The 22,080-nt window shown below is 39.2% G+C and overlaps 1 protein-coding gene across 8 annotated transcripts in view; it reads left to right on the top strand.

Annotated features, from left to right (window-relative positions):
- The window catches only part of trim9.L (tripartite motif containing 9 L homeolog), a 60,219-nt gene extending 38,370 nt beyond the window's left edge, over positions 1 to 21,849 (top strand). For 2 of the 8 annotated variants that reach the window (XM_018230541.2, XM_018230542.2), the window contains exons 7-12: positions 1,039 to 1,177; positions 13,124 to 13,234; positions 14,368 to 14,478; positions 15,991 to 16,294; positions 16,556 to 16,718; positions 17,259 to 21,849. In XM_018230541.2, coding sequence (XP_018086030.1) covers positions 1,039 to 1,177; positions 13,124 to 13,234; positions 14,368 to 14,478; positions 15,991 to 16,294; positions 16,556 to 16,718; positions 17,259 to 17,324 — 894 coding nt within the window. In that variant the 3' untranslated portion in view covers positions 17,325 to 21,849. The remainder of the gene's footprint in view (positions 1 to 1,038; positions 1,178 to 13,123; positions 13,235 to 14,367; positions 14,479 to 15,990; positions 16,295 to 16,555; positions 16,719 to 17,258) is intronic. The other 6 variants (XM_018230545.2, XM_018230546.2, XM_041573051.1 and 3 more) reach the window with 5 other exon arrangements.
- Positions 21,850 to 22,080: the final 231 nt, after the last annotated feature.

The following is a 22,080-nucleotide window of genomic DNA, read 5'->3' on the forward strand; positions in this document are numbered from 1 at the left end:
TAAAAACATAATCTAACCTTTCCCTGTGTCTAGCTGTAATACAAATCGCAAGACACAAATGGGGGTCATTTATAAACACTGGGCAAATTTGCCCATGGGCAGTAACCCCTGGAAACCAATCAGATTGCTGCATTTATTATTCTACTTGCAGCTGACTTTAAAAAGCTTATCACTGATTGGTTGCTATAGGTAACTGCCCATGGGCAAATTTGCCCAGTGTTGATAAATGAGCCCCAAATTCAGTCTCCAAGAAGGCATTGTATTCCATTCTATTCCATTACAAATAAAACAGAAGGGAATGAACCTCTGCCAGAGGAAATGATTGCTATTGATTTATTTGAATGACTAAATCGTGAATTCTACTATCCCTGCAGTCAAAACAATGCACACAATCTATATGCAGGCTGCGGGCAGTAGATTCCCAGCCCTGCTAGTTCATAAACTTTATTTCCGGCACTGGAGAAATGATGCAATAAAAATGTCTAATGGGTACAGGGGGGGGGGTGCATAAATGCAACTAGTTTATCTGGAGCTCTCATCAGAATCTGGTTATCTCTGATTTAGCCCCATGTAAATAATTGTCTATTGGATGAAAATGGTGACATGGGTACTTCAATCATCAGTATTCAAAACAAATGTAAGAACATTGCATTATATCCATTTGAGAGACAAATAATGTTTTTTTTTTACAAGAGACAGTTGTATAGTTTGATAGAATATAAATCATTCCTGGAAATGAACCAAAAGCAGTACCTTGTACTTGATCCAAACTAACATATAATGAATCCCTATTGGAAGCAAAACCAGCCTATTTATTTAACGTTTACATGATTTTCTAGTAGATTTAAGAGATACAGATCCAAATTACAGAAAGATCTGTTATCTAGAAAACCCCAGGTCCCAAGCATTCTGGATAACAGGTCCCATACCTGTACACCAGTTGTAGAATGGATAAATATTCAGTAGGATGGAGCATTTAAACTGTAACAGTGTTGGTTTGAGAACAGTTGTGATGAAGATAACTTTTGACTTTCACAGGAGGTCTTTGTTGGGAAGGAGACAATGTGCACAGTGGATGGCCTTCATTTCAATAGCACATACAGTGCACGAGTGAAAGCGTTCAACAAGACAGGAGTCAGCTTATACAGCAAAACGCTGATTCTGCAGACTTCTGAAGGTAATGGAAATGTATCTCTGGGTAGCATTTGGGCACTATGAATTTCCTTTCCAACACTATGAATTTGCTGGGAAGGGGTGAAACATGACTTAACTTGTGCTCCCAGCTGATTCAATGAATGCACATTTGTTATAGTACTGTTTCTTAGCCATTCATTTAAACGTCACAATTTCAAATTAAATTCTTTTTTCGATGGAAACCTTCCTCTTTAAAGGGGAGCAAAGTTGTAGATTTAAGACCCAGGTAAGAGGACCCCTGTGAAGAGATATTATAGGCTAGGGAGGGATAGAGTGTATCCTCCAGAGCACACATAAAAATATGTGTAAAAGGACACAGATTGCATTTAACTGTACTCTTTTTATCTCTTACATTCCTGCTGTGGCATTATTTACCCTTCTATTTAATACCCTTCTGTTTAATATACAGTCTTTATAAGTCCCTTTCTCAGTCATCATTTTGTGTAGAGATATACACTATTCATCTGAAGTACTGTTAGGCCAAAACTTGGATCTAAAGTGTTACCCATATTCTTGCCATGGGCATGTACAAACGACATTTACATTTTTTGGTGTTCTCCTCTTTGAACCCGTTGGGACTCATTGACGTCCGCCTAAAACAACTTTTTATTGAAGGAATCTGCTTCAAAATGGGCTTTTCACACTTGAGTATAGTTGTGCCCTGTGCCACTCAGTCCTTTCTGGCTTCCATTCCGAAGTGGGCAATGCTGCGCCTATTCACGTTGGGGAACCTTGGAGTTATTGCCACCAGACCAGACAGTAGCTTCAGAGTTCCCTTTGCATCGTGCTTCAAAAGGCACAGCATACGTGTGCCTAAAGTATCAGGTGCTGATGTCACTTGCATGGTGAACACCAGAAATGATGCCAGCCAGACTTTTGAGCTGCTGTGCCCAATTTGTGCTGGAGCACACGCACAGTTGGATCTATCGCCTGCAATTGCGGTAGGTGCAGCACAGTTGCGCCAAGCAAATCGCCCCATTGCACTCGCAATTGGGCCTAGAATTCTAGGAATAAACACTACATTGTAGGGAAAAATATGGCGATTGCATTAAAAATTACACTTTGTTCACTGCATCTAGGTACGTAAATAAGCCTTATTGTGTTGTGTGCAATATAGTACGCTCACCTTGATCAGGAAGAGTTGGGTACAGTGGAAATTAACCTTCATAGCTGCTAAAAAATCTAATTATCTATTATATTTTTACATTCTTTAAATCAAAAATAAGAACTCGTCATAGCTTTAAATCACCATATTAAAATGCCATTTACCATTCTTCTGCACACATTCATGCTATTTTCTTGTTGCATTTTTGTTGTTTGTAGGTCTCTTTTTTTATAAGCAAGTTGGGGAAATTTCTGGCCAAAAATTGATATTTCAAACAATATTGTCGGGATTCTTTTTTTTCCCAATTATCTTTTTATTGAAAAATATTTACATGGAAATCCAAACATTATCGGTCTCGCAGGACCTACATGAATAACATAAGCAGAGTGCATCTCATATCAGGTCACGAGAATTGTGAATGTAAAGGTAGCCATAGATGCAAAGATCCGCTTGTTTGGCAACATCGCCAAATGAGCGGATCTTTCCCCGATATGTCATTAACAAACATGGCTATAACGGGTGTCATCTGATTGTTCGGCCATATGGCCAAACGATGTGCCCTGGGTTCCGGCGGGATCGGTCGGGTCAAAATTAAACCTGACCGATCGACCAAATGACCGATCTCCGTCGGACGAAAGATGTCGGCACACGCCACACATGATCCGAAAATCGTACGATAGGATCTGTGTGTCTATGGCCACCTTAACAATAGGATATGGGGAAGGTGTGTGAATGAAGAGAGACAAGAAGAGAGAGAGAGAGGGAAAGAAAAAAAAAAGGAGGAGGGGGGGAGAGAAAGAGGGTGTGCGCCCCAAACCTTACCAAAACAATTCCTTATACCTTTCCGTTTCTTTAAATTCCAACCACCTCCACCAAGTTGCAGTGAATTTTGCATTTTGTTCCTCCGTATATGCTGAGAGTTCCTCAAAAACATAAAGCTCTTCAATTTTTGTAAGCCAGTCTTTTATTGTTGGCACATGTTGCATCTTCCAATGTAGGGGAATGAGACATTTCGCCACATTTAATAGTTAAGGTTCTAAAGAGTTTTTGAAGGCAGAGATAGGACTCTCCATGTGGAACAACAGGCAGTAAGCTGGGCTCTGTTCTATATTAGAGTTTAGGATTTCTTCTGACAGATGTATGCCCTGGTCCCAATAAGGTTTTAACTGAGGGCAGTTCCAAAATATGTGTAACATGTTACCTCTTGCCCCAGAGCACCTTCAACATGTTCCGGAATGTCTGTGGAAATATTGTTTGTAACTTTACTGGCGTTCTATACCACTTGATGAGAATTTTGTAATTTAGTTGTTGTATCCGGCTACATCTAGAGCTACATTGTAATTTAAGTATTGCGTTGCCAATCTGCTCCTCTGAAAGTGTCAGTTCTAGGTCTGTATTCCATGATTGGATGAAGCGTAGGTTGTTTAAATTATCTTGCGTTTGCAAGCCTCTATATATATTAGATATGTTATGCCGTGGTGGTTCACTAAGTGCACAATGTTTTTCAAATACTGTTAATGGTTGAGATAGAGTGGTTGCTCCCCCTAATGCTCTGTAGTAGTGTGCAATTTGTGAATATTTAAAATGTTCTGCTGGTGCAAAAGGTTTAACATTATGGAATTCTTGTTTAGTGATGAGTTTTCCCTTTTCGGTAAAGTGATAAAGTTGTAAATTCCCTTGTAGTAAATTATAGGATAGCCGTCTGCTCCTGGGTTCTTGCCCGTGGGGGTTTTGCTCAGCGCTAATTTGACTTTGTCTATTGTTATTTCTTGTTTAAGTGCTGTGATATCTTGTTGTTTCAATTTGTCGTGTTAGATTGGTTCAGGTAGTCTCGTATTGAAGTTATGGCTCTGTGGTTGGGGTCTTGATATGGGTCCTCAAGTTGGTATAACTTAGTATAGAATTGCTCAAATGTTTCAGTTATTTTGTCAGTTAGATGATGTAGTTTCCCTTTAGTGTCTTTTATAGCTGTTGTATAGGTTTTTGCTTGTTTGCTTTTCAATATCCTCGCCAACAGTCGCACACACTTGTCCCCGTGTTTATAAAATATATGACGTGATATGGTAATTGCTCGTTTTGTGAAATTGTCCAGTGTATTATTCAATTCCTGTCTGGCCAGTGTGAGTTCAGCTAATATAGTATCTGATGTATCAGTTTTGTGTTGCGTCTCTAGGTTCCGTATCTTAATAAGTAAGGTCTTTTGTTTTTCTGCAATAGCGTTTAGCTCCTATTTGTATTAGGAGTCCCCTTATGATGCACTTACCGTATATACTCGAGTATAAGCCGCCCCGAGTATAAGCCGAGGTACCTAATTTTACCTACAAAAACTGGGAAAACTTATTGACTCTAGTATAAGCCTAGACACAACTACAGCCCTGTCTCCCAGCAGCGCACATTCTGCCAAAGCGACCCCCCCAGCGATTAACCGAACTTCTTTGCAAAGTTGATGGTGACAGAGAATTGCCAAACGGATTACTGTGTGCATTGTCCCACTGTCCCACTATCATGTGCAGAGGGTGCTGTGTGATATTGCCATCACTGTTAATCTTTCATATAACCAACAGAGGGCGCTGTGTGATATTGCAGTCACTGTTATTCTTTCATATAACCAACAGAGGGTGCTGTGTGATATTGCAGTCACTGTTATTCTTTCATATAACCAACAGAGGGCGCACTGTTATTCTTTCATATAACCAACAGAGGGTGCTGTGTGATATTGCAGTCACTGTTATTCTTTAATATAACCAACAGAGGGCGCACTGTTATTCTTTCATACAACCAACAGATGGCGCTGTGTGATATTGCAGTCACTGTTATTCTTTAATATAACCAACAGAGGGCGCACTGTTATTCTTTCATACAACCAACAGATGGCGCTGTGTGATATTGCAGTCACTGTTAATCTTTCATATAACCAACAGAGGGCGCACTGTTATTCTTTCATACAACCAACAGATGGCGCTGTGTGATATTGCAGTCACTGTTATTCTTTCATATAACCAACAGATGTCGCTGTGTGATATTGCAGTCACTGTTATTCTTTCATATAACCAACAGAGGGTGCACTGTTATTCTTTCATATAACCAACAGAAGGCATTGTGGGATATTGCAGTCTCTCCCCAAGTGTACTGTTGGTATAGGAATGATTAAAAGTGACTCCAATCTCAGCTACTCGGGTCGGGTACTGCTGACCCGAGTATAAGCCGAGGTAGACTTTTTCAGCATATTTTGGATGCTGAAAAACTCGGCTTATACTCGGATATATACGGTATGTGCTTCCCACCAAGTCAAGGCTGTTACGTCCGCAGTGGAGTTCTCTTTAAAATAGAGTTGTATATGTTTACTTATATCTTTTAAAATTTGTATATCTTTCAGTATAGCCTCATTGAGTCACCAAGTGTTTGTGTGGGGGACAGAGCTAGGTGGTCTGACCAGGTGCGGTCATGTATTTTATATGAAAATACTTCTTTCAGGCTATTGTGTGAAACCAGGAGGAAATCTATTCTGTAATATGTGTTATGTCGATGTGAGTAGAAAGTATATTATCTTGTGGTGGGGTTTTGTATCCACCAAGCGTCTATGAACTAGAGGTTATGCAAAAGTTTTTTCAGCAGTACGATGTGGTTTCCCGGTACGCTGGATTTCCCTGCACTGGTGTCTAAGGTCGGTGTTGGGGAGGTACAGATTGGCAAATGTATACTTTTTCCCTGCAATAGAACCTTTGACAAAGACATATCTACCTAATGAGTCTGATTTTTTTTCAGATATCAGAAAGCCACAGTCGGGTGCGAACAAAATCACTACTCCTTTGACTTTGGTGTTCTGGTATCTGCTGGTATAAAATTCTGGATAGTACCTGTTGTTCCATCTGGGAGCATGTCCCTCTTTGAAGTGTGTCTTTTGGATAAATGCGACCGAGACTTTACGTTTTCGAAGTTCACTTGACAGCAGGATTTGTTTCTGCGGAGAGTTCAGTCCGTTAAAGTTGAGGCTCACTATACATAGCTTGGCGGAGGTGGTCTTGGAACTGGCGGCTCTGTAGGAGGGGAGGATGAGCAGATAGAAGAGAGAGAGAGAAAGGAGGAGAGGGGAAAAAAAACAACAAAAACAAACAAACAGAGAAAAAGAAAAAAAAAGGGAGGGGGGGAAGGAGTGGGGGTAAGTAGGGTACGGTTGGTCTTAGGGAGGAGTTTTAGCAAATCAAGCCTTTTAGAAAAAAACGCCAAGAGGAAGGGTGTTTAACGCCTCAACCCTCAGGTGGTTTTGAAACTCACCTAGCAAAGGTATTTCAGGCGTCTAGGGGTGGGTGTCTTCTTTGTAACAGAGGTAGGTCGACACCTACCAAAAGTTTTGAGTTATGGGGTTATACCGTGAGGGCTACCACTTTCTCGGTACTTCATAAGTAGGTTTGTTAGTTATTGGGTCTCTAATTAAGTCACTAGGGGAAGGAGGTAGTTAGTAGTCAATGGGGATTTCTGTACTCTGCTCCTGCTCCAACAGTTCGTTAAACAGTTGTAGTAGTGTTGGGCATAGCTCAGCGTCTCCCACATCCTCCGATAATCCTCTGATTCGGATATTGCACCGCCTATTTCGGTTTTCGGCGTCTTCCACCACCCGCCTCAGTGCTACTATTTGTCCCGTGTGCCGATTTACACAGCGCGAATTGGCCTGCGTCATGGTAGACAATGAAGCTTGTGCGCTCTCTAGTGTGTCGAGTCGCGTGGCAAGTGTCTGGAGCTCCCTATTGAGTTCCGCTGTCTCATGCCGTTGTGCCTCTTTTATGTCTGACAGCTGTTGTGTGAGATCGCCCTTTTGCGGTAAGGCAGCTATCAGTGCCTGTATGTCCGTAGCTGGGCTTGTAGGAGTCCGGATCAGAGTGGAGTTGCCTGTGGAGTCACTCTGCTGACGCGCCTCCTCATCAACCGCCATCTTAGGGCTCAGTTGCGCAGGAAGGGAAGACTGACTGCCTTCGAAAAAAGTTGATATTTCTTTGGTTTTTCTGTTCGAGGTGGTTCGCTGGGTGCTGGCTGGGGTGAAGCTTTTTGTTAGTTTTCCCATTTTGGAGCTATAGACCCAATTTTTTGTCGATTTAATGTACCTTGAGCGGGAGTCTCTGTATAGTGCGTGTATCTAGCTCAGCATCCAGACCAAGCCCCTTGTCGGGATTCTTCAAATGTAGAAATCATTTATATTACAGTGTATAGTTAGAATATGAAACTGTCATTTCTACTGAATGCCACCCCTATTCTCCCCACACACACTGTAATGTGGCAACGAGATGCCAGGTGCCTCACCAGGGGTCCCCAACCTTTTTTATTTACCAGTGAGCCACATTCAAATTTAAAAGAAGTTGGAGAGCAACATACAGATGCAAAAAGTTCCTGAGGGTGCCTGTGATTGGCTACTGAATCCCCCTATGTGGACTGGCAGCCTACAGGAGGCTCTGCTTGGCAATACACCTGTTTTTTATGCAACTAACTGCCTTCAAGCCAGGAATTCAAAAATAAGCATCTGCTTTGAGGCCACTGGGAGCACCATTCAATGGGTTGGGGAGCAACATGCCGCTCATGAGCCACTGGTTGGGGATCACTGCATGACAAGGGAGTAGGGTTGCCACCTGGCCAGTATATAACTGGTCTGGCCGGTAAAAATGATGGTTGATCCCAATGTTATTAATAGGGAAAAAGATAATATACATAATATACAATATATAGTGTGAAGTTTGGGGGATAACAGCGGGGTTTTTTTCACCAGACATGCAGGTCACTCCAGATTGAAGGTAAAACAGTCTGTTTTTTTTTTCTCAATTCAGGTTAGTATTTCAGCAGCAGCAAGTATTTAGGAGTGCTCTACCCTCTTATATTCACCTGTGTAGGTCCAGGTGCTAGACTGGAGGACCTTTGCCTGCAAGCTGGGTCAAGTTTCACATCCAATGGAAAAAATCCAGTAGCACACCGGTAGTATTGAAAAAATCTTCAGTGTTTTATTAGCCCATACATACACACAATAGGGCAACGTTTCGGGCCCAACTGGACCCTTTATCAAGCCTAATGTGATTACTTCTTTGAGAAACATATATAGTGTCATAAGGGTGTGGTTACATCAATTTCCCCCTTTCCACAATTCCATTGGTTAGTATAATTTACCCATCAGTTAACTCTTAATGTGTCGACATTCATAGAAAAAGTGAATCCATATTCAGTCTGTTATTAGACAGTGTTAAAAATATACTAGTGAAAAACTGATCTCATTTTACCTGAGGCGCTGTCATGATTAATATTGCACTGGGTACCCAGTCAAATCATAAGACTCATACCGTTGTGCACGTTACGCAAGCAGCACTCAGTATTCATTGTAGATCAGTTAATAACCTTAAAAAAGAAGAAAAAAAGGAACAGATAAGAAAAGAGGAAATACAAATAAAGGATAAATAACAAGATAAAACTTTGTATAGTAGTAATCAAACATTAAAAACATTGTGTATACATCCCACTTACTTAAAAATGAACATTGCTGGAGTGTAATCCCTGTTTAATCCCCGTGGCCATATTGTATCCAAAGTATGTATCCAATACATTTCGCGGTGTTTTAATTGTAGTAATCTATCTCCACCCCTTCTTGGAATTCCCACTGTCTCAATGACTTGAAATTTTAATTGGCTTACGGTATGTCTTGCCTGATGGAAATGTTGGGGAACTGGTAGCGTTGTTATTTCCCTACGGATCGTGGATTTATGTTTCGAAATGCGATCTTTAATTTTTTGGGTGGTTTCTCCCACATAAATTAAGCCACATGGGCATTTCAATAAATATATTACATATGTTGATTCACAAGTAAAAAAGTTTTTAATTGGGTATTTCTTACCAGTGTGCAGATGGCAAAAGTGTTTCCCTTTTATCACTGAATTACATTGTGTACAACCCAGGCATGGGAAAGTGCCATATTTGGGACTCTGTAAAAACCGTTGTTTGAACTCTTTTTGAGGTCCTATATCCGCTTTCACTAGTTTATCACGTATGTTACTTCCCCTTTTATATGCAATAAGTGGTGGCTCGCTGAATTGTGGTATATGTGTCAGACAGTTCTGTAATAAATGCCAATGTTTCTGGACAATGTTAGACACCTGCCTGCTTGCTGTTGTGTATTTACTGACAAAGACCATCCGTTGTCCCTCTTTTTTATTAATAATATCCCGTTTCAACGGGAGGGGACCTGTGTATTTTTCTTTGACTTTATTCAAGCCTTCCTCTAGTATTACATTAGGATAACCCCTTTGTGAGAAGCGTTCTGTCATTTGTGCGAGTCGTGTTTTACAAACCTCTGTATCACTAACAATGCGCTTAACTCTGGTATACTGTGTAGAGGGTAAAGATTTCTTTAAAGCTGCTGGATGAAAACTTTGATAGTGAAGTAAATTATTTTTATCAGTTTCTTTTCTATACAAATCTGACTCAAGTTTCACACCTTTCCGAAATAATCTTACATCCAGAAAGTTCAATGTCTCAGTACTTGATATATCTGTGAATTTCAAATTTGCTTCCATATTATTAATATAATCATGAAATGATTGTAAACTCATTTGGTCTCCATCCCACAATATAAATATATCGTCAATATAGCGTAGATATACCAAACAATGAACCTGAAACAATGGATGTGAATAAATAAATTTTTCTTCCATAAATGCCATATATAAATTTGCATATGTGGGTGCCACATTGCTACCCATGGCAGTGCCACGCTGCTGTATAAAGTAATCATCCCCAAAAAGGAAGTAATTTTGATGTAGAACTATTTCCAGTAAATCTAGTAAAAATTGTTTTTTTAGGTTCAGTGTAAGATGAAATATCCAAAAAATGACTGATAGCCTTCATACCTGATTCATGTGAGATTGAGGTATAAAGGCTTGTTACATCAAAACTGCACAATAAAATGTTGTGTCCAGGAAGTGTCAGTCCCTTAATAATTTCTAACAAATGTTTTGTGTCCTTCACGTATGATTTCATTGTTTGCACTATAGGTTGTAAGACTTTGTCTAAATAGATAGATAATGGACTAAGAACTGATTCAGTACCTGCCACTATGGGTCTCCCCGGTGGTTTTTCAAGACTCTTGTGTATTTTCGGTAAGGTGTAAAAGACAGGGGTGATGGGATCTTGTTTGATCAGAAAATCCTTTTGATCTTCATCTATAATGCCATCTTCACATGCCTTATACACCTTATCCATAATACACTGTTGAATAGAAGTAAGTGGGTTATTACTTAGTTTTTTATACACTTCTGTGTCTGATAATTGATTTCGTATATCTGCTACATAATCTTGTGTATTTTGTACCACTAGGGCTCCCCCTTTGTCTGCTGGCTTAATTATCAAATTTTTATCCATTCCTAGATCCTTCAAACAGGATCTTTCTTGGAAACTAAGATTAGCCTTCTGTCCCTTCCAGGGATTACGCCATACCCTTCTTTTTAATTTATCAATGTCATTAGTTACTAATTTGATATAAGCTTCGACTACATTATCAGTGGCAGGTGGTACATATTTACTGGAATTGCGTAGCCCCAGATTTTGTAAAGATAATTGCGAATGGCCAAGACCCCTGTTACTAAACCCCATGGGTAAACTAGGTGGCATTTCAGCAGCAAACAGCTGCACAGAAAACAAAACAGATTCACTTCAGCAATATATAAGTCCAAACATTAGAATTGCTTACTTGCCAAACATACAACTTCCAGTCTTTAGGGAATGAACTCTCCAGTCTTTTAGAGACACAGCATTTTCTGTTCAACTCAGCAGTGAGTTACCACTTGTGAAAAACTTCCACCCCTTTCACCTGCTGCTCACCTCCATTAAACACCCCTTGGTGTCCAGCCCACCTCTGGCTGGTTAACCCCATGGTGTCTCTTAAAGAGGTAGTTTTAAAACCTAAAGAATGGGGATATATACCGGTCATCTACAATATATCCCCCCCCCAGCTTCTACGATAGGAAGGCTGGTATTTTTTTACAGAAAAGGTGGAAATTCTACAAGGGAGTCTCCCTAATACTTAAAACAGCCCTGCAGCTGCTTTCTTGTAATGGTTTATTATAGAAACTGTTTGTTCGGTTGTTCTGTTCTTTCATGTATGACAATATTTTCCTATTCTGGGCAAGTAATTTATTTTATACAACAAACCTAAAGCTCAATATAATAGGCAATTCAGAGAGTATGATACTTCCTTGGGAGTACATTTATAACAGAAAACGTGATGTTTTATCCTGATAGCTGATAGAGTTCTGCCCTTTCTCTACCTATGTTTCTACCCAAAACTCTGCTTGCGCTCCTTTTCAGAAAAGGCGATTCCAATCCATTGTGCGGCGCTCGATTTCTTCTCCCTGCCTTTCTTAAAGGAGATAGCCAGGGAGGAGCTCTGTCGCTTTTTCTGAAGTGGAGCGGAAGCTATTTTAAAGTTTAATTTGTCTTGGTGTTTTTTTTCAATGTATACTAACAAATTTTATAAAAACAAATGTTGATGTTACTGGTCCTTTAAAGGTGAACCATCCCTTTAAGCTCTGTTTGCCTTCTGTGAGAATGTTTGCCTGTGTGCCAATACTTTATTGCCTAACTTGTTTCTATGCATTCCTACCACTGTTTGTTGCTGTAAGCTTAGCTATGAGGTACTGTAGCACGTGTCTGTACATATCACAGTTTTCAGTGTGTATATTTAAGTGCCGTTGTCTTGTGGTTGTAGGGGTTTTTATTTTTTTGTGAAGTCTTTTTGGATTGTTCACACGGCTTCTGAAATTCTAGTCATATTATGGTTTGTGGCTGTCCTTGGCTTTTGTTGGATTCCTGCAGCAATTTAGAGCATGGAATGTCATGGTATTTGTGCTTTTATTATTCTGTTCAGCTATCCATTATCATTAACAAATTGCTTACACCTTGTGTTACAGAAGTTCCCATCTTCATTTGCCAAGTACATAAACCAGAGACAATTTAAAAATCCAGACATTTTGCACATCCCTCCATTGGCGTATTCTACACAATTTTTTAATGCACTCATTCTGCACACAACCTACAGGTATATAAACTATAATATATAGTATCTGTATAAGCTGTTATACACCCTGTTTTTGTTTAAAAAAATTAAAAAGAAAGAAATTAAAGGTAGTCATACACTGGCAGCTTTAAGAACCCAATTTGGCCCCTTGGGGGCCGAGTTAGCAGCTAACTGCTTCCTCCTCAACTCTCATTTGACAGTGGTGATGGATGGGGCTATGTCTAGCCAACTCTCCTTCCCAGTTCTTTGGGAACAGTGCGTAAGAGACCTTCCTTTATTCGGTTTAAAAAGAGTTAATTCTTAATGGAGGTGATATAATAGAAATTGCACAATTTGCACCAGATCTAGCAAACCAAAGTAGCCAATCAGATGTTTGCTTCATAAATGGGACCCTCTGAGTTTTTGTTAAGGTGTTAATAGACATGGGGTCAGCTTGGCAACTTTTATTAAATTGACCCCTATAAACACAATTTAAATCAATATATAAAGAGATTTTTGTGAAGATTTACATCATATTTACATCATAGCCTAAACTAGGCTTCTGCTACACTTGTGTGTATATTTCTCTCTTATTATCTGTATCGGTCAAGGTTTTTTCCTGCTGTGGTAGTAGTTATTTGTCGGCTTGTCTTGTTTGTGTTACTTGTCAGCTCTGACATTAGGATTTTGCGTTACACAGCTCCCTTACAGCCCACTGCTATGTCTTTGTGCTGTGATACTGCCATATTTGTATCTGTGTGTGAACCTGCGCACACACGTTCCTTTATATTGTCTTTACCCAGGTCCTTTTCGCAGAATGTCAGCTACAATTGCAGCTCGACTGCAAGTCAACTCCATACCCAGTCCACTTGAATTCCTTCAGCATGCAGAACAGGAATCTTGTGTCTCTCCAGGTAATGGACAGTTGCTTTTTGCTTATAGATGAGTGTTGTTCACGTATTGTGTATAATGGACTGATTTTCTGAGGTTTGCAGGCTGGATTATATTGTAATGATGGTATGAAATTGAGAAGTCCATGTAGACCTTGAGAAGGATGGATGGGAGTGGATAAAATGCCATAGTGGGTCAAATAAGGCCCATGCATTTAAAGAAGGAGAATGTCATTTATAGTTCTTGGGGGGGGTAGAGTTTACAACAGATACATTACTATTACTTGGGCTGGCTGGTAGAATGTAGTAAAATGTAACTTACTATATATATATACTATATATAGCATCCATAATTTCTGGAGCATGATCTCTTTGAAACCCTAAACAGGCTTTAGGACTTATAGATACAATCATTTATATGCTTTCCATTGCGTTCGCATGAACATTAAAGGTGGCCATAGACGCACCGCTGATATCATACAAAACAAATTTGTTGCATGTATGGTGGGAGATGAGCCGACTGATATCAGCAGAAGACTTGGATATCGGTCGGCTCGTAAAAAGAGCAGGCCGGAATATTTTGATCTGGCACCTTTGAAGGCACCTGAACATCGGCCATTGTTAGTGCTGAATTGTCAGATGCAGGTAGAATTCTATTGTTTAGTTTAGCCCTAAAAGTCAATGAATATGTATCCTTCTGTAATTATTTAAGCTACAACAGTAATAGCTGATCCCACTGCAGTAAAAACAAAGACAGTTTTGCGAAGTGGCCAATGAACAAGTGCAGTTTGTAATCAATGTGATTATTCAATTTCTAAAGCTGACCGCACATGGGCCAATCATTACATGCCTGGAACTATATTAGATTCTGGGCACGTACTGTATATTACACACTGGAAAATCAGTGCTCAATAACCAAAGCCTGGCTGTTTAAGACATTATAAAGCATCTTGTAATGATATATTATACATTTCCTAACAACCTTTTGAATTGTAAAATTCCAGCAGTTTAAAATTCCAGGCAAATTCTGGATACTACTTGAATATCTAATAGCAAGTTGCTGAATGCCCTCTGTCTGTCCAGGAATTGAGTATCATTTCCACAGTGTGAGTAGCCAAACACACCTACATTTATGTACATGTCTTTACCTATACCAGGTCTCTTTTCTCGAATGTCAGCTACATTTGCAGGTGGATTGCAAATCGATGCCATGCCTAGTCCACTTGAATTCCTTCAAAGCCCAGACCAGGAATCTTTTGTCTCGCCAGGTAACAATTGAATAAGGTTTTGCATGGGTTGTTGTCATAAGAGAATTTTACATTACTGCGAGAAATAAAAAAAACTTTAACGCCTAAAGCAGAGTGTATTGTTGAGTAGAGGATGGTTGCAAAATGTGTTTTATATTAATTAAGGAGAACATGTTAAAAAATGGTTGATGATTTCAAACATTCAAGAATGATCATTTACCATGGTGCGGCAAGGGGCAAACTAAAAAGAAATGCAAAAAAGAACCATGTTTATGCTCTTTGCAACTTCTTGAATCTTTTTGCATTTCAGTGGGGCTGCACATGGGCATCATATTTCCTTTAGCAGACAATAATACAAATCCTAGACATTACAGAGGTTTGAAAGATACTAGAATGAGAGTGTGATTCAGAAGTGACAAATTAAATGATGCCTGATGCTAATGAGGTGGTTAGGAAGTCAGGCAAAAAGATTTGCCTCTCAGAATGATACACATGGTGCCTGGTATAAAAGGAGATTTGCACCCCTTCCAATACAAGGCATAAAACAAAAAATACATTACGTCTGATGAGGGACGCGCCCCTGAAACATCACAGCATGGCTGACTAAACACGTTGGTTTTTCCCACTTTGCGGTTACTTTGTATATTGGTTTTTGTGTTTTATGCGGTTAGGGAGACTATTGGGTCTGTGTAGAGAACTACTAACCACTTGTGGAGTCTAAGCTTGAAGCCTTGTACGTCTATAGATTGCCTGGTTATTATAGCCAAAGGTTCAATGTCTACTGCAAATAGGATGGGTGAAAAGGGGCAGCTTTGAGTCCTTCCCCAAGAAGGGAAATGTACATTCCAAGAGGCTTTAGCTAAATCCAGAACCTTTGTTGTCTTGATTCACTTGGATGTTGGCATTAAACAGTTGTTAAGCATGTAACCTGATTAGTCTGAATATTATATAGTATAGATATTATAACCAAGGGTTTGCAAAGATCTTGACTTTAAAATGATACAATTTGATGGCATTTTTTTAGTGTGTAACAGTCTTATATATGGTATTTGGACAAGCACAGATACAGTCCCGTCTAACACCATTTCATTTATATGTCACTTAAGTTTCATCATATTACCCTCAAAACAAAGTGCCTTTAAACTTTCCAATATCTACACGCATGGCAGTTGAGAACCAAAGGGGGCTTTATATGTTATAGGACCTGTGAATGGCACTGTGTTAAAAGAAAATGTTCAACTGTTTTTATGGGCTAGACCTTCTGCCATGCTTTTATATTGATAAAGTTTTGACTTGAAGTGCCCAGTGTTCACATGGATAAGAATGATACTTTTCGAAGTGCGTATCAAATCAGCTAATTTTCAATGATAATCTTTTGGTAGTGTTTTCCATAATAATATTTCATTCCTTTGTCTCTCTCACTTGTGACTAGCAGGGATATGTATAAGAGTTTTATAAGCACTGACTCAGATTCATCTGTACTTAATCAAAAGGAACATGAAAGATATATTTTTCTTACCAATATTTCTGCAGTTGCCTGGTTTGCTTTCAATCCTGGTTCTGCACATCCAGACATCATTTTTTCCAACGACAACCTGACTGTGACGTGCAACAGCTATGATGACAGGGTGGTGCTGGGAAAATCTGGGTTTTCTAAAGGGGTCCATTACTGGGAACTCACAATCGATCGTTATGATAACCACCCGGACCCTGCCTTTGGCGTTGCCCGTGTTGAAGTGATGAAAGATGTCATGCTGGGGAAGGATGACAAAGCCTGGGCCATGTACGTGGATAATAATCGCAGCTGGTTCATGCACAACAACTCACACACAAACAGGTAATTTCCTACTGATATTATAGTTGAAAAGCCAATTTTTTGCAACGGCTCTGTCTTATTTAAGTGGGATGCTGTACAGTATTTTATTTACAGAAATTCTCTTATTTTAGTCATGCATATGGCCAATAAATGCTCATTAGGCTCTGTATAACAGGGAGCAACTGTGGGCAATCACAGGCTAGATTTAGCACATTTGAAGAGTAACCAACACATGTAAATTAATTATTATACAGCAAAATGTACTTTTCCTATTTTTCACAGAACTGAAGGAGGCATCACAAAGGGAGCAACTGTTGGTGTCCTCCTAGATTTCACCAGACGTACCTTGACCTTCTCCATTAATGAAGAACAGCAAGGGCCAGTTGCTTTTGAAAACATGGAAGGCTTGTTCTTTCCTGCTGTGAGCCTGAATAGGAATGTGCAGGTACAGTACATATACAATATCGTTATGGTTATTTTTAACACATCATAAATATGGCCTGGGGAAGAAATTACTTTTATTAGTAAAAATGGGGTTGAAATTTGGCCAACCATTGCAGGTTAGGGTTGGGTGCGGGTCAGACTGGGGAAGTAAACTTTTGCACTGCTCCCAAAGATTCTGTGTCTTGAAACCAGAGGTGTGAACAACTTTCTCTTGGGTGCGGGTTAGGGTTGGGTTTTTCCTGACCCTCACATCACTATTGGCCGCACCTAACCCATTATTTTTCTGTCAACAATTGATGAGGGGAAGATGGGCAAAGTTTTTTAGGGTACAACCAATGAATTTTAATTAAAACAAGGGGAATAATTAATTTATTCATTATTTTTCTTACACATGCTGAACGCTTTTTTTTTTAAGCTTTTTGTTAAATGAAAGATGGGATATAAACATTCCTTATAAAAACTGTACATTTCCGATTGTATCATGGTCAAAGCCATCTTGAATTTTCGATTTTAATTAACTGTGTGATGTAATGCATTTCAGGTAACAATTCATACAGGATTGCCAGTTCCTGAATTTTACACATCCAGAGCATCTTTGCAAGCCTGAACCAAGTTTCTGCCACTCATCACAATTAAAAGTATACCCAGCAAGCATTTCATCATATCAACACTGGAAAGGAAAAGTACAGCCAAGACACTGGAACCAAGAATACATCCAAGCGTGTAGAAAGGGCATGCTGCCAGTGTAGTCATAGGAGGGCAGACACTTTGTCATGTTCCAGACATAAATTTGTTAATATCCATTTGTGAGAACAAACTGATCTAGAAAAATGATTAATCCTCTTGCTTGGGAGTTTCTTACAGAACTTCAACAATGCAGAAGCTAAAGGTGTCATCTGAAGTATCAACTGAAAATGATCCACATGCATTTCTACAAATTTTGCTTCAGGCGATCTTTATTTTTTACTGTCACTTTGTCAGGCTCTCAGATTCAGGTCATAAATACAATGGCTCCAAAACTAAATGGGTGTGGTTTGTGCATTTAAACCAACTTCTCATATCAAAGAAGTGATGATGGCAGAGCTGAATTCCAAGATCTCCTGCAGTGGCTTCAGCATATAAATAATAGACATTGATAAAAGGTTATGTTATGTAGAATCCCAATATGTGATACAGCCCAACTCCTAGAGGTTTCCACAGACAGAGGCCGGCCCCTGCATACCTGCCATATGCTGGCAAGTGCTGTGCCTTCTGTCTGTCTGTCTGCACATTTGCTTTGATGTTTGATGACCTCTGGAGTACTTTGGATGGGTGAATTGTTAAGTCAGTAATTTTTTTCCAGCATCATTTTATTTCTGTGTTTGGACTTCGTCATGAATGCCATGGACCTTTTAGCTGCAACTCCCAAAACGAACGAATACAAATTGATTAGGGCCACACTGAATGACTTGAAAGACTCTTACGTTCCACAGCACATTGCTGGTTTCTTTTTGGATTGCCATAAAGTGATATGGATCAACTTCTATAGCCACGGCCTTCCCCATGATTTACTGCATTTATGGACTGGAAGATGATGCCAAGCACCCGCTACGGTTTCTTCTTCCTCACCCATTAAATAATCTGCTACAAATACCAGAACTCTCTGTATAATATAGAAATTCAAGGATACACTGTAATACCTCTATTTTATTTGCACAAATCCTTGATTTTGAAAGAAGAATCTTAATGAGTTTAAGGTGCTTTGCACCAACACACCACACTTATTTGTGCAGTTCTATTACTGCTTGCATGGGTTAAACAACATGAATGCTTCTTTTACACGCACAGGTATTCATTGCAGTTAATGAATGCACTCATAACGCATCTGGTTATGCACAAATTGTATTATGGCCGCAAGACAGACCTCAGTAAACACCTAATAGGCTCATTTAGAAACACAATATCAGTTAGAGGCAGATACAAAGCCAGACTGCCATCTCATTGTTTTACCCACAAGGAGAATAGGAATCATTAGTGTGAGATTCAGTTTCTCAGAGGACTGATTCGGAAGCTAATGGGGCAAAACATAAGTATTACGCACTGTGCTAAGAAATGGTACTTATTCCCATTTTATTTACTCCCTGATTGTCGCTTTTATACAGGCATAGATTCAGTTTCCAGAAACTGCTGTATTATTGCCCAGGCAAACAATGGCATTAGTAGGGTTTTGCAATAAGTCCTGCAGAGAAATGGTCCTCTTCCTTATAATGGCACCAGGCATAACTGTAATGGCAAGCACTATGTGTTCTACCGAAAAATGCAAAAAAGCAACTAAAACTAAATCCTTCTGAGCCATAACATTCTTCAGAGCAGCCCTCTTAAGCTTGATGATCTAGCACAAATCACTGGCATAATTACTGACCCTGCAATTAATACTACACATACTATCATGAAATGTATCTCTTTGTGTATCTAACACTTTATCAAACAGTATTTATGAGTTTATATTTGTATCTTCAAATTCAAGGATAGATAAACATTGTGTCAGTTTCTTGGCCGAATACCTTAAAGCTGAACATCTGTCAAAAAATGTAAACAAAAAAATACATATATATCATTGGTCTATATATATAGACCAATGATAAAGTTGAACTACTTGTGAAACAGCAGTTACCTGTAAAGGGCCAAATACAATGTAACCGGGTGGGCAGCAGTACAGTGCAGTGTCTTTTTTGGCAATGGTTTGTATACCCAATGCCACCTTCTGCCAGTCAAAGGTAAACCTCATAAGACAAAGAGATCCTTACTAGTATCAAATCCTGCTTCAAGGGACCCTTACAGATAGGATGTCCATCCTCGTCTATATTACTTTAAACCACCAGAGATTTTAATCCATCTCTATATTTCTTAGGGAACACTGGTGAACAGCAGTCTTCTAGTTATGCCACATACTATACTCTTGATTGGCCTGTTATATTTTTTTGGGTTGGGTAGCTTGCCTTGTTTCTTCTATTATTCTTTCCCCCATGTTTTCTTTGTCATTTTGCAGTAGGGAAGCAGGTTGTCCTTGATTATTGTAGTTTCTCTATATCGTTTTTATATAGATAATAAGTTATCCTATATTAATGGGATTCTGCCAGAATGATGCTTTGTGGAATTCACTAAACCACTACATTTAAAAATATGTTTTTATTTTAATTACAAACAAAATAGAAGGTCCCATGTTTTTTGTGAAATAGCTTTTATTTTTCAACTTATGTATAGTCCATAAGCTCAGTAGTGCACCTTGGGATACCTATACTATACTATATACTCCCCCTATAGTTATGCCACTGCTTGGGATGTTCTTAACAAATGCTTTTCGGCAGTGATTACCTTATTAGTTTGCATTTATTCTCTGTAAGTTCTCTATTTGATCTAGATCTGAAGTGTTGAATTGGAGACCAGATCTGTCTCACAAGGCATTTTTATCGCTCTCTGTCTTCTCAAAGGCTTCATAAAAATCTTTGTACAACATCATCATTTTCATTTAATTTTGGCACTCAGACATAAAATATGGCAGCTGTCCAGCACTGATCTAGGAAGGAAGGAATTGTTTCCCTAGACTGGGTGTCACATGATATTCATTACTTATATAGATCCAGTATATTCAGTCCTAGCATTGGACTTTGAGATAAAGGCCTGAATTACTAATTACTGAGTATTTTCGCTAAAGTTTTCCATCCAAGAAATAGCTTATTGTGAGCCCAAATATGCCTTCTGTAAAATAGGCATGGGACCTGTTATCCAGAATACTTGGGACCTGGGGTTTTCTGGATAACAGATGTTTCCATAATTTGGATCTTCATACTAGAAAATCATGTAAACATTAATTAAACCCAAGAGGCTGGTGCTGCTTCCAGTAAGGATTAATCATATCTTAGGATCAAGTACAAGGTAATGTTTTATTATTACAGAGAAAATAGGAAATCGTTTTTCAAAATTTGGATTAATTGGATAAAATGGACTCTATGGGAGATGGCCATTATTTAATTCGGAGCTTTCTGGATAACAGATCCCATTAGGGTTGCCACATATTTTACCGACCTGGCTGGTAAAAACGATGGCTGATCCCAATGTTATTAATAGGGAAAAAATGATGGTGGCAACCCTAGATCCCATACCTGTACTTGATTCCATACATACATATGGGTGTGAGCTGACATATTCAGTGTTGTTTAATAACTAGCAATGCTGTTGCATATGAAAAATCCCTAGAAGCAAACAGTATGGCAGTTGATCTATTGAAATGATTGCTTTCATACTTACCCGACTAGCAAGGTAAGTGTCTCACCAGGACATTCATCAGGGTTTTGTAGCCACAACTTTTCTCTGGAATACATTTATTTTGGCTTTATTTTCTCTATACCCATGTAAATATTTAAAATCCTTTTCTTCAATCCTTTATTTCTCAGCTGTGGTGCATTATTTCAATATTTTGTAAGCCTTTGGTTTCAGTATCATAATCCAGTGCGCTGGCCCACTACCATTTAAAGTGCTCTCTCATACTGGAAGGTGCTGCGCAAGTGCTGCCATTTTTCAGAGGGTTGTGTCCCCACTGCATGATGGCACCATGTTGTACCCTACATGCTTGGTGCTTTCCATACTGAAAGAAGCCCTTTTACTATTGTGTTACTCTTTGCCATTGTAACCAGCGAGATTGGCAGAGGGACATTCCCCAACCATGTAAATAGGTGATTTTGCCATTGGTGTTACAGATGTATGTAGAAAAGTTACCTTTGCTAATTTATTTTTATTTTCACAGGTGCTATTTTGTCCACTTACTCTATATCCATTCTCTAATCTTAGCTGCAGAAGAAATCTGTTGCTGGACAACCCCAATGTTGTTTATTTTTCTGACGAGCCCCCATGGCTGGCCCAGAGCGGGCTTACTCCTAACCTCATGGCAATCCCTTAACCCATTCCGTGCCAGAAAGGCTCTCCAGTACATGAACAGACAAGGTGTTAGGAGATTCCTCTGGTGGTTTTTGAATGATGCTTTTCATATTTTATGTGACTAGTAGTACAGATTGCTTTGTGTATTAGCTCCCTGCAGCTGCTGTACCGAAAGGAATAAATTATGTTTGCTGTTCCAATAAATGAATTGGGAATTGTCTCTGCTTCAGTGATTATTTGTAATGAATAATGCACAGTCTATATAGAATTAGGCTTCTGCCTGCATTTAAACATTCTGCAGAAAGGAACAGACAAAGCTTTCAGATATCAGCTATATTTAGCTAGAACATTAAAAACCTGAGATGCCGGATTTTCAGATTCTGCCTTTTTCTATCCTGGGGGTATAATAAACCCTGAAAAATTAGTGGGGTTTTTTCCACTAAAATTTT

Source organism: Xenopus laevis, chromosome 8L, assembly GCF_017654675.1.
Source record: "Xenopus laevis strain J_2021 chromosome 8L, Xenopus_laevis_v10.1, whole genome shotgun sequence".
Classification (NCBI taxonomy): Eukaryota; Metazoa; Chordata; class Amphibia; order Anura; family Pipidae; genus Xenopus; species Xenopus laevis.